Raw genomic sequence first — 13,669 nt, forward strand, 5'->3', positions numbered from 1 at the left:
GAATGAGTATACCATATCTACAATTTTATCAATTTATTTAACCTTTTTTTTATTACATTGCAAACTAAGAAAAGAGAAGTAATAGGTGAGATTCATCTTAAAAACCCAATTCAAATTATTAAACTTTATTTTATGTGAAATATGTGAATAAATTGAGGATAATCAAGGTCACTAATCACCAAATTGTTACGTAACGACTAATGCGATATAAAAGGCGTATATATCTATTATGTTAGTTAATTTCAACCGAGCTGTCTTGAAAATTTTGGGTGCTCTGTTTAAAATTTTTATCATGCGCCTTATTTATAGTAAATATTTATTTTATTAATAAATTTAACATATTTCTTTTTTAACTAACTTTTTCTTACACGGAAGAAAGAGAGGCCCTATACAGTCGATCACATCGTACACCCTTAAAGGCGAATTCCAACATAGTTGTTAATCCTATTCCCTAGTAAATGGCGTGAATATATGTATCTATGTTGCTTTATACACAACTTTTTATACTTTTGTTTTTATTTGTTAGATTTAAATTCTTTTGCGGACTAAACTCAACCATAGAAATTTAGTATCTTAATCAAGCAGGGAACAAAAACACAATATATAAAGGCATCAAAGATTTATAAATTCCAGACAAAAATAAAAATTAAGAAAATGACTATGAGTAATTAAAAATATTATTACTTAAATGTAATCAAAAATCAAGAAGTTAATCAACAAATTAAAAATTACATCATTAATGTACTAATACCAAAATGAAAAATCGATCCAATTCCACTTATTAATAAAATTATATTATTTATTACTTTAATAAATCAATTGAGATATGTGATGATAAATTAGTTCCCCAACAATCTAAACTTTCTTTTTATCTCCTTAATTACAACTCTAACATCTCGATTTTCGAATTGATCTTGATTGTCCTCTTTAATATCATAAAATTCCTTATGAATCTTTCTCAACTCTCTCAAAACCCTTGTTAATTCACCATACTTAACACTCTCTTCACTTACAACCAATCGAACTCGTTCTCTATTCGAAGAGACAGATTGAGTTGTATTATCCTGAAAGTACTCATATGGACTTATATCAATCAAATTTTCAGCATTATTCTTCCATACTTTTTTGTCATCATCTACAATTAAAACAACCTTTTCATGTGACAATATAAAATTAAGGTCTTTTTGAAATGGAATTTTCTTAGATTGTGGCGTAACGAGATCTTCTCTTGTGATCACTTGTGAATGAGCAAAGTACAAACCATCAGGGTCAAGTAATTTCATCATTCGTCTTGCATAAGCACGTGTTCCAAGTGTAAAAACTGAGAAATCAAATAATTTGCTTGCTTCATTGAGGAAATTTTGCACATTTGGCCTTAATTTTGTCATGAATTTTTCACCTTGAGACTTCATACCAACCTTAAAAAAAAAAAAAAAAAAAAAAAAGCAAATTTTAAACGGTGTAGAAAATAAGTTAAAAAAGATAAATAGTACTATGATTTCTAATTATAGAAAAAAAGATTTACAGAATTACCTCGTACAAATCGCCATTCTTATTCATTTGACGGTAAACTTCTATTCGTAGTTTGTCGCGAGTGGTTAGGGTTTTGATTTGTTTTGAATGTAAAAGAGTTTTGTCCAAGTCTAGCACTAGGTGTAATTTCTTTTGCCCTAATAATTTCTTTAATTTTTGATCACGAACATCATTCATCAATTTTTCATCAAAATGATGACGGATTGAAGTTGCTTGATTCATAATGTAAATTATCTCGCTTTTTCCTGACTTTAGAAAATTCAGGTATATCACCGTTAAGCAAAAAATCAGGTTCTAGAAAAATTCTAAATCCTAACTTTTTGGAGTGAATTTTGATAATTTAACTGGCCTCCCTTTCGGGATATTTATAAAGAGTACAATAATTACCTGCTCCTTTATTTATGGCTATACTTATGTAATGTTTGTTATAGTTTAAATTGTTTTCAAAAGAAAAAAAATGATTTAATAATATTTCTAAAAGATTATCACTTTAAAAGGTCCTACAAGATTACATGTCGTTTATTTAACCATGAAAAAGAATCCAAAGAAATTTTAAATTATTAAGTTTCCGAATAGACGTATTTTCAATTTTAAAATAAAATTTCTTTTAATTGAAGCGGAGTGACACCATTTATATTGGGCTGATCTATATAGATTTTATTTATTAAGGTGATTACTTACAATTTGTTTTTGGTATATAGCCGTCTATAGCCCATGAGGGGATATTGACTTAAGACTCACCTATGTAGAAAACTGAATAAAATAATTTTATTTTATAAAAAAGAATTTTAAAAAAAGCTTCGTAAAATTTTAATTCTCAAAAAGGTCAAGACTAATTCACCGTTATTAACAGGCACATCAAACAAGAGAAAAAATTTGCTACGATTTTATTCACTAAGGGAGACAACAACATAATTTTTAAAAGGACAAAAAAATATACTAAGATTGTTCGCTGTTCATAACAACGAACCAATGTATATTTTGAAAATTAAATTTTCCAGAGCTTATTTTTAGTATTGTTTTGATAATAAACCTAGTTTTTTCAAATTTTCGTTTATGTATGATAGAGGGCTTTTTTTTAGTGTCGTTGCTAAAACCTCTAATCAAATAAAATTTATAAACACCCTTAATTAACACTACACAAGTGTAGTGGCAAGTAGGAGGTCGATCCACAAGGAGATAAGCTGCGAGACTTAGGGCCTCTTTAAGTATTAGGGGATCATGTAATGGAAGATTGGTGATGAGCTAGACTACAACTACAACTACAACTATGTAAATAACAAACAAAGAAGCAATGGGATGGTGTTAACTCACTTGTGACGGCTATTTTATGGCAGAGGTTTTGATTTCCTTTGGTTTGATTGAAGAGAAGTGGAACAAAATACAAAGAGTGTTCCGATCTTGGATCGGGCTTGGGATCACCTCCAAGAATCTCATCCTCCTCACTCTCATTAGTAAAGACAAGAGAATCGGGCAACAAAAGTCTATTATCCGTCAATCCTCCCCTACTCTCGTAGGCGGAGGGAGAGACTCCTAGTTAAAGGGACAATTGGATTCAACTCTCGTTGATCCCTTGCACCCGACTCCATTCATTGCGAAAAGGTTTAGGTTACTCCGGGATCCAACTCTCGTTGGCCTCCCAAAAGCAATCATGGCAACCCTCAAGCAATGGATGGAGCAACCCTTCTACTAAGTCTCCATTCAGACCAATGTCAACCAATATTCTGCTATTATCAAGCCATCAACAAGGGTTGAGTTAACTCCAAACCCTAACTAACTACTCACTAATAAACATCACAACTAACAAAATTATCAACAACAAATAAAACCATTCTAGCACCAATAATTTAAAAATGAACATGACAAGAAATAATCAAGAAAAATAGAGAAATATTATAAACCAACTCAAATCAAGAAATAAATAATAAAATACTAAAATAATGAAGGATTAGAAGTTACCACAAAACATGAACATAATTAGAGAAGTGAGAAAAAACCCATAAATTTTTATATCTGTTAATGATATAAGATATACCCCTACTAGCTCCAATAAAAGGATGATATAAATAGATGTTTTAGTCTTTGTACATTTTTTTAAGTCTTCTTTTTTAAGTCTCTCTTTGATATATATATATATATACATTATATATATCACTTCCTGTTTTGTAATTTTGGTTTTTACTGTTTTTTAACTTTTCTTCTTCATCTTTCCTTTTCAATAACAATGGCATCCTTCTTCTCTTTTCTTTCTGTTGCTTGATCTTTCTGCAAATGGATGAATGCTCCATCTTCAACATGGTATCAGACGCCTTCAAGTTAACATCTATCCCGTTGGTAACCATTATTTCCTGATTTCCCTTTTTTTTTTTTTTCTTTCTTTTCTCTCCTTTCTTCGTCTTCTCTGGTTCTTTGTCCCCTTTCTCTGCCGATTCACTCTTGCTGCTCTTTTTCTTTCTTTCTTTCTAATGGCCGCCATCACAAACAACTCCGGCACCAAAAACCTCGACCCTATTCAAGATCCGGCTTCACCCTATTATCTTCATCCAAGTGATTCTCAACTTTTATTGGTTCCGATACCCTTTAATGGCACTGGATTCAACGATTGGAAGAGATCTGTTACAATCACTCTTTCATCCAAGAATAAACTCGCATTCATTAATGGTCAAATCCCACAACCTAATCCTACTGATCCTAATTTCAAATCTTGGAAAAGAATCAATAGTACCATAATTTCTTGGTTAATGAAAGTGTTAGATCCTCAGATTGCTAGAAGCGTTTTATATTTTCCAACCGCACAAGAAATTTGGCAAAATCTTGAAGAAAGATTTGGAATTACTTCTGGAACACAGATATACTCTATCACTCAACAAATCTTTGATATTAACCAAGGTTCTGATTGCATCTCCACTTATTTCACCAAGATCAAGATGTTATGGGATGAATTCGACGCTTCAAATCCTCTACCCACCTGTACTTGTACCAATTGTACTTGTGAAATCAACAGCAAACTTCTGCAAATGAGGGAAGAACAACGGTTAATCCTATTCCTTATGAAACTTAATCCTGCTTATAAAACTATCCGAGGTAATATACTCATGCAACAACCCCTACCTAGCATATCTTATGCTTATAGATTAATCATGCAAGAAGAGAAACATTCCAATTTAGTCTCTCATCTTACTCCTACCACTGATGATGTTATTGGTCTTGCTGCTGTTAATAAACCGAAGTTCTATAATACTAATACTCATCTACTTCTCCATCTCACAATAACACCTATAAACCTCCTCATTATGTCACTAATAACATCAACCCAAGGAAACCCAACCTATTCTGCAATTACTGCAAGAAGCAGGGGCATACAAAAGACAATTGCTACAAATTGCATGGCTTCCCAAATAATTCTACAAGAGATAATTGGAACAATAAGAAGATTGCTGCCATGGTCCAAGCTGACAATGCTCACAACAATAGCACTACATCTCCAACCCTTACAGTTGATCAATACAACCAACTTCTTTCTCTTCTTGCTCAACATAACATTCAAAGTAATTCAACACCTGAGGCTAATACTGATGACAACAACTGCCTTTTAGCTGGTAAATCTTGTTTTCTTTCTATGACCAAATCTACCTGGATAATTGATAGTGGTGCTATAAACCACATGTGTTGTGATCTTTCTTTGTTTAAATCTTACATCACTATTCCTAATAACACTGATCATACCATCACCATCCCAAATGGCAATCTTATAAAAATAGCTCACAAAGGAACTGTTGTTTTAGGACCTGACCTCACCCTTAATGATGTTCTTCATGTTCCCGATTTTCATTTCAATCTTATTTCTATTACCAAACTTTGTAGTGATATGCATTGCTCCCTCATTTTTTCCACCAATTGTTGTTCTATTCAGGGCCCTTCTCTGAAAAGGCCAATCTTGCTTGGTAAACTTGTTCAAGGCCTCTACCATCTTGTTGACATTTTTCCTGAATCCAATCAACAGCATCTTAAAGACTCCTCTACTTCCATATGTTGTGCTGCTTCAGATATTGAACAAACAAAGCTATGGCATCTTAGACTTGGTCATGCCCGTTTCCCTGTTATCAAACATATTTTTCCTTCTCTAAATGTTTCTGGTTGTATAAATACTTGTCTATGTAAAATTTGTCCTTCAGCAAGACAAAGTAGATTCCCTTTTTCCACTAGTTCTATTAAAACACATCAAGCTTTTCAATTACTACACATGGATGTATGGGGACCTTATAAACACTCCACATACAACAAAAGTAATTCATTTCTCACTATTGTTGATGACTTTACCAGGACTACCTGGATTTTTCTATTGAAAAACAGATCTCAAGTTCCATTTATCTTTAAGTATTTTTATTCATATGTTTTTAATCAATTTCACAGTAATATTCAAAGTGTAAGGACTGACAATGCTCCTAAGCTATGTGCAGGTACTCTACAAGAATTTTATCAAATTAAAGGTATAATTAATTATAAGTCTTGCCCTAATACTCCACAACAAAATGGTGTTGTGGAAAGAAAACACAAACACTTATTAGAAACTGCAAGAGCTCTATATTTTCAATCCAACATTCCCATCAAATTTTGGGGAGAATGTGTTCTTACTGCTGCATACCTCATTAACAGGATGCCTTTACAAAGCTTAGGTAACATTTCTCCCTACCAAAAGCTGCTTAATATTCCTCCTAATATGGATCACTTGAAATGTTTTGGTTGTCTTTGCTATGCTTCTAATACTTCTCCAAATAAAACTAAATTTGATACAAGGGCAACTCCTTGTATATTTCTTGGTTATCCTAATAATCAGAAAGCATACAAATTATATGACCTCACTAGACACACTATAATTATATCCAGAGATGTCTATTTCTATGAAAAACATTACCCTTTTCACCAACAATCAGCCCACACACATAATAAACAACATTACCCCTTTTTCCTACCCGTTTCCACATCTCCTGAATCATTTATGGATGATCCCTTTCAAACACCAATTTTTCTAGACAATACTATAGCAACTAAGAACACTACTCCTCAGACTTATCATGATACATCACCATCCCACACACTAGATCTTTCAAGAAGCATTATACAACATGATCACATCACACCTCCTCTACCTATCAGACATTCTCAAAGACAGACTAAACCCCCCAATTATCTCTCAGATTATATTTGTAATAATGTTTCATGTGCTACTAACAAATGGTGCTCTATGATGTCTTGTAATGCTCTCACAAATTCACAGCAATGTCTTATGGCTCATTTCACATCTTTTACTGAACCAACTTCATACAAGGTGGCTTCCCAGGATCCTAAATGGGTTCATGCTATGCAAAAAGAATTACAAGCCTTGTCTAAAAATAATACTTGGACTCTTGTTGATCTACCTAAAGATAAGAAACCAATTGGAAGTAAATGGGTTTACAAAATAAAGCTTCATGCTGATGGCTCAATTGAAAGATATAAAGCCAGGTTAGTAGCCAAAGGATATAATCAAAAGCATGGTATTGATTATGATGAAACCTTCTCCCCTGTTATAAAAATGGCCACAGTAAGGAGTCTTCTTGCCCTTGCTGTGCACCATAACTGGCACATATTCCAACTTGATGTCAACAATGCTTTCTTTCATGGTGATCTAAATGAGGAAATATATATGAAGACTCCAGATGGCTTTCCAAATCCACAAAATCAGGTTTGTTTACTTAAAAAGTCTTTGTATGGCCTCAAACAAGCATCAAGGCAATGGTTTCAAAAATTAATGATCTCTTTACAAACTCAAGGCTTTGTTCAATCCAAAAATGATTATAGCCTCTTCATAAAGAAGGATGACCATAACATTACAATTGTTGCTGTGTATGTTGATGATATTATATTAACTGGAAATGATATTGACTGTATTTCTCAACTCAAGCACTACCTCAATAATACTTTTAGTATTAAAGACTTGGGGATTCTGCATTATTTTCTTGGCTTGGAAATTAATTACATTGATGCAGGCATTTTTCTTTCTCAAGCAAAGTTTACCAAAGATCTGCTCAAAGAATCAAAACACCAAAATTTCAAATCTGTTGTTACCCCTCTCCCACAAAATCTGAAATTATCAACTGATCAGGGCCACTTATATGATGATCCCAGTTACTATAGAACCATGGTTGGTAAGCTAAATTTTTTAACAAACACCAGACCAGATCTTGCTTTAACAGTTCAATACCTTAGTCAGTTCATGCAGAATCCTCGCATCCCACATGCTTCAGCTCTTCAACATACATTGAATTATGTCCATCACTACAAGAAAACTTGTTTTTAAAAGTCGTTGCTAAAAACCTGATTTCGTTGCTAAAAATGTTTTTTGCAACGAATTCCATTGTTGCGGGTACAGCCGTAGCTAAAAGTTTTAGCAACGACAATGGTGGTTGCAAAAGGTATCTGTTTTTTGCAACGAAATCTATTGTTGCAAAAAAAAATGTCGGTGCAATTCCTTCAAATGTTTTTAGCAACAAAAAAGCTCATTGCCAAATTTCCTGCATTTTTAGCTACAACTATTTTCGTTGTTAAATTTCTATTTTTCACAACAACTTAAGTTGTTGCAATACATGATAGTCAATCTTTTGCAACGACTTTACTATAGGGAAAACAATGAAGTAAAATTTGTTATTAATGTTTTTAGCAACAACTATTACCGTTGCAAAAAACATATACATTTTTCGCAACAACTATTACCGTTGCAAAAAATCAGACACATTTTTCGCAACAACTATTACCGTTGCAAAAAACGTACACATTTTTCGCAACAACTTTTACCGTTGCAAAAAAGATACACATTTTTCGCAACAACTATTTATCTTTTGAAACAACCTACAATAAACTAGACAATTAAAATAATAAATAATTTAAAACCAACTAAACTAATATCACCGATTATCATTATATATTAATTCGTATCCTAAAATATCGCACGTCCCAAATATTATCGTGTGTCAAAAATATACATAATTTATATACATATAACGGATAACCAATTTTCAGCATACTTCATCTTCTTATCGTCCCATTTGTTCGACCTTGCCTCCATTCCACCAGTTGTGCCTCCAGTCATAGTACCAGCTTCGGTAAGGAGAATTCCATCCGTAGTTACAACTAAGAAAGTACGAAGGATTAAAACCAACGGAGGTCCAACATATCACATATAGGAATAATAGCAAAACATAGGAAAGTATACCTTTACACCTTTCCCCAGTCCAGCTCAGACGCTTGGCTTCGTCAAGATTGTCACAAACTAATGTATTCCCTACAGAAATGTAGTGATTATATGAGCCCTTTCTCAAGGTGAGACGGTCTCATACAAGACAAACTGTAAAAAATTTACGTTAATGGCGAATCAAATAAATTCCTAATTAACTATATTTTAAGTTATAGAACAACGAATTGAGGGTGATTGATATATAAGTGGGAGTATTGTATTTGATTGAATTATTTACATTGATTTGCCTTCATATAACTAGTATTAATCATACACCTAATCAATGTAACATAGCCACACTACTAACTTGGCAATAATAGAATATAAAAACAATATGAACAAGCTAGAAAAAGGATAGACTTAGCTTAGATCGAAGACTCATTTTCAGTACACAAACAGCTAGCAGACAGAAAATGGAATCACATGGCATGGGAACATGCCAAATTTTAAGCTATACTAAAATTACAAGCAAAATAAATATAAGAAATTAGCAAGGGATCTTATCAATGAACCATCTAAAAACATCAATAGGAAGCTTTATAATATCCATGGCTTTATTTGTTAGATCTGCACAGCAGCTTAAACATGGGCACACATAACTTAATAATGAGCTGTTCAAACAACCAAAAACATTATTCATAAGTGTGAATTTCTTGTAATCAAAACACTTTTTCGCTAAAGTGTCGAGTGTCGAGGATCCAACACAATTTTTGAAAACAAAGAGCTCGGGGCCCGAGCAACATTAGACATAGCTAAAGTTCTAAAAGAATATACAAAAATATACCTTTGATAGCGTCAACAAGCTTGTTCTAATATGAAACTCAGGTGCAGTCTACAATGCCAAAGCCTAGATTCCAAAGATGGGGTCGGCTTCATGAATCACGTTCCAGTGATCTTCCACGTGAATATTCCAATTATCCAAATAATCAAAAAATTTAAATATTCTAAATCATCATCAAAAGGCCTTCCCTCAAATTCGTGCAAGGCTCAGAGCTAAGAAGCTGCTTATCATGTGATAATGAATTGACAGGCATTACATGTCTAATTTCCTTGCCTTTTAAAAATTTAAATAGACATCCCTAAAACATCATCAAAAGGCCTTCCCTCAAACGAATGATGAAAACCAGCATTCAAAACCAACATTCATCTTCACCATTTGATTCAGAACATCAAGATCAAGAGAAATAGAGAATCAATATCAATTATCAAAACCAACATCAAAACGAGTAAACGACAGTCGACAAAACCAACATTCAAGCATCAAAACCAGCATCAAAACCAGGCCAGCATTCATATTTTGATTCATCTTCACCATAAAATCAAAAAGAAAACGAATGATGAAAACCAGCATTCAAAACCAACATTCACCTTCACCATTTGATTCAGAACATCAAGATCAAGAGAAATAGAGAATCAATATCAATTATCAAAACCAGCATCAAAACGAGTAAATGACAGTCGACAAAACCAACATTCAAAAATCAAAACCAACATCAAAACCGTAAGCATCAAAACCAGCATTCATATTTTGATTCATCTTCACCATAAAATCAAAAAAAAACGAATGATGAAAACCAACATTCAAAACCAACATTCATCTTCAATCAAAACTGTATGTGGTTCTTTTAAGAGAGAAATATACACTAGAAACAATCATCTACAATAATCATACAGATCCAATGAATCACAGTCATCCCAAATTCCCAATTCCCAAACAATCATTCAAAAAAAAAAAGAACTACAGAATACTGACTATGAAATTGGAAATGTTGTGTTCATCAGCTGAAATTCATCTATATTCCAAAACAAGGAAAAAACTACAGGATTCACCTTTTGAAATTCGAAAACAAGGAAAAAAACTACAAGATTCATCACTTGAAATTCGAAATATCAAGAACAACACTACAAAATCCATCTATTGAAGTTCAAAAACAAGAAAAATCCAAACGAAAGTATGAAACAAATCAAACAGAAGGCTTGAAAAAACCCTAAAAAATCAAAAAATCAACCAATATACTTACATTACGAGATTCTACACTTGATTCTGTGGTGAATGCTGAGATTGGAGTTTGAAGATTGGAGGAGGAGCGTCGAAGCCTCGAAGAAGCACAGAAGCACTGTCGATACTTGATTGTCGATGGGTTGAAGGCGAGGAGGCGATTATCAGAGAAGCACAGGAGCACAGAAGCACAGAAGGAATGAGAGAGGAGGCGTCAGGCGAGGAAGCACAGATGGAGATTGGAGGCAGCCAGGAGAATGCGTGTGAAATGAAATTAGGTTTAGTGTGTTTTCAACAAGAAATTCAAAGAACAAGCCATAAATTGAAATCAACAAGAAATAAGAACAACCAATTTTACAGAAAACGAACGCCAAAATAAAATTAAAACTACCTGTTGTCATGGGTTCAAAGGCGGCTGAAGGGTAGCTTGGCGGCAGCACCGGCTGAAAAGCAGCAGTTCCTCCGATGTGCAGGCGGCGGCAGTGGCTTACCTCCGGTGTGCGGCGGTGTGCGGGATTAGGGCTTGTCAGGAATCGGGTTTGTGAGGGAGGGAATGGGCGCTGGATAATCGAACTGGTCTGGCAGCACCGGCTGAAAAGCAGCAGTTCCTCCGATGTGCAGGCGGCGGCAATGGCTTACCTCCGGTGTGCGGCGGTGTGCGGGATTAGGGCTTGTGAGGAATCGGGTTTGTGAGGGAGGGAATGGGCGCTGGATAATGTGGAAGGGAAATTAAAATTTCGAAGGAGGAAGGGTAATTTGTGAGGGATTGGGTCAGTTTTGAGAGGGAAAATAAAAAAAAATTATTAGTATATGGTCTTTTGCAACGACTTTATTGTATCCGTATTTTTAAATATTTTTCGCAACAACATATACTGTTACGAATTATTTATTTAATTTTAACAACAACAATGTTTGTTGCAAAAAATTGGGTTACATGGGGAAACTATAAAAAAGGGTGGGAAAATTTATTTTTTTTTTGGCAACGACTATTTAGCAACAACAATGGATTTTGCAACAACTTATATTTTTCGCAACGAAAAAAATTTAGTCGTTGCTAAAACTTGTTGCTAAAAACAAGTTTTCTTGTAGTGCATACTACATCTAGCCAAGGCATCATCATCAAAGGTTCTGACCAACTACAACTGCAAGCATATTCTGATTCAGACTGGGCTTCATGTCCAAACAGCAGAAGATCTATCACAGGGTACATATTGTTATTAGGTTCCTCCCCAATAAGCTGGAAATCCAAGAAGCAAGAGACAGTCTCAAGGTCATCAAGTGAAGCAGAATACAGAGCAATGGCATCTGCAGCAAGTGAAGTTACCTGGCTAGTTAGACTGTTAGAAGAACTACAACTGACTTCTTTAAAGCCTGTTCTTCTACATTGTGACAATATCAGTGCAATACACATTGCCAAGAACCCAGTATTCCATGAAAGAACGAAGCACATTGACATAGATTGTCACTTTACAAGAGACAAGGTTCTAGAGGGACTTCTTCAGCTCACATATCTTCCAACAAAGAATCAATTGGCTGATGTTTTGACTAAAATTTTGCCATCACACCAACATTATCAGTTGTTGAGCAAACTAGGTATGTCATCCATCCCTAGTTTGAGGGGGGTGTTAATGATATAAGATATACCCCTACTAGCTCCAATAAAAGGATGATATAAATAGATGTTTTAGTCTTTGTACATTTTTTTAAGTCTTCTTTTTTAAGTCTCTCTTTGATATATATATATATACATTATATATATCACTTCCTGTTTTGTAATTTTGATTTTTAATGTTTTTTAACTTTTCTTCTTCATCTTTCCTTTTCAATAACAATGGCATCCTTCTTCTCTTTTCTTTCTGTTGCTTGATCTTTCTGCAAATGGATGAATGCTCCATCTTCAACAATATCATCAACCACCATGAAAATAGCTTTAAGCTTCAAATAAATATCATCAATGAATATAATTATATAAATAAGAAAATCTAACCAAAATAAACTAAAAAAATAAACACATGAAAAATTAAGAAAAGAAAATTAGGGTTTAAAGAAATAAAAAAACAGGGAGAAGAGGAAGTGAAGGCTCAAAAACGCTGCTGCCGTTCGCCTCTTCTGTTTTCTGCCAAATTGATATAATTGGTCTTAAAAGTATAAGTTATAATCCATGCGTAGATGCATCTTCAATTGGAAGCAGCCCAGTTGGTTAGTGCTGTTGCTGGCGTCCTGCAGTTCCCGTGTTCGTAGCCCTTCGAAAGCACTATTCTCTATTTTTTTGTGCTGCTGACCTTTAGCTGCTGTGGAACGTGTGGTCGCTCCATGTGAGCACGGTCGATCTGAATCTCATGTTGATCGATCATTGCATTTCGGAAATATTATAATTTTTTCGTTACAACTCCGAATTCGACGTTTAACCAGTCGATTCGAAGCTAATGAACCCAATTTTAATATTCCATTTTAAGATCTACCATATTGTGGATGTGTTGATCTCCATGAGCATTCAAGTGAGCCCTTCCATGTTCGATGCTTCTTGCTTTACTCCTCGGGTTGGATTTCTTTTTCACCTCTTGCCCTCATTTCTTCCTCGACTTTAATCCATTCTTCCTCAAAACCTCCGGGGATTAGAGGGTCATCGTCCCTAACACTCCTTTGCTCGGAAAAGGTGGAAAACCTACAAAAATACGAACAAACGAATGCTTCCCTCGAAAGGGGTGTAAACCCAAGAAAAAGGAATGAAATGTAACAAAAATCGCATAGAAATATGACAAACATCACGCATAAAAGGAACCAAAATGGATTTTATCAATGTACATCCAAACTGGACGCGCGCGCGCACACACATATTATAGGTTGTGTTTTCTTATTTAAAT

General features: G+C 34.2%; 1 protein-coding gene across 1 annotated transcript; it reads right to left on the reverse strand.

Annotated features, from left to right (window-relative positions):
* Positions 1 to 839: 839 nt before the first annotated feature.
* On the reverse strand, positions 840 to 3,875 carry LOC130825811 (RNA polymerase II C-terminal domain phosphatase-like 5). The gene is made up of 5 exons (XM_057691240.1): positions 3,727 to 3,875; positions 3,160 to 3,257; positions 2,848 to 3,066; positions 1,534 to 1,778; positions 840 to 1,418 (listed from the first exon to the last, which is right to left on the reverse strand). The coding sequence occupies exons 1-5, from the start codon at positions 3,873 to 3,875 to the stop codon at positions 840 to 842; spliced, it is 1,290 nt and encodes a 429-aa protein (XP_057547223.1).
* Between the last annotated feature and the right edge of the window lie 9,794 nt (positions 3,876 to 13,669).

The sequence above is a fragment of the Amaranthus tricolor genome, chromosome 1, assembly GCF_026212465.1.
Source record: "Amaranthus tricolor cultivar Red isolate AtriRed21 chromosome 1, ASM2621246v1, whole genome shotgun sequence".
Classification (NCBI taxonomy): domain Eukaryota; kingdom Viridiplantae; phylum Streptophyta; class Magnoliopsida; order Caryophyllales; family Amaranthaceae; genus Amaranthus; species Amaranthus tricolor.

Bases quoted from the DNA above. Each gene is read 5' to 3' on its own strand.
- LOC130825811 (XM_057691240.1), bottom strand. From the start codon at position 3,875: ATGGTTACCAACGGGATAGATGTTAACTTGAAGGCGTCTGATACCATG. The intron at 3,067-3,159 runs GTTGGATCCCGG...CCCTTTAACTAG, and splicing joins CTTTTGGGAGGCCAACGAGA to GAGTCTCTCCCTCCGCCTAC. The intron at 1,779-2,847 runs GTGAGTTAACAC...TTCTAAAGTCAG, and splicing joins CCATAAAATAGCCGTCACAA to GAAAAAGCGAGATAATTTAC.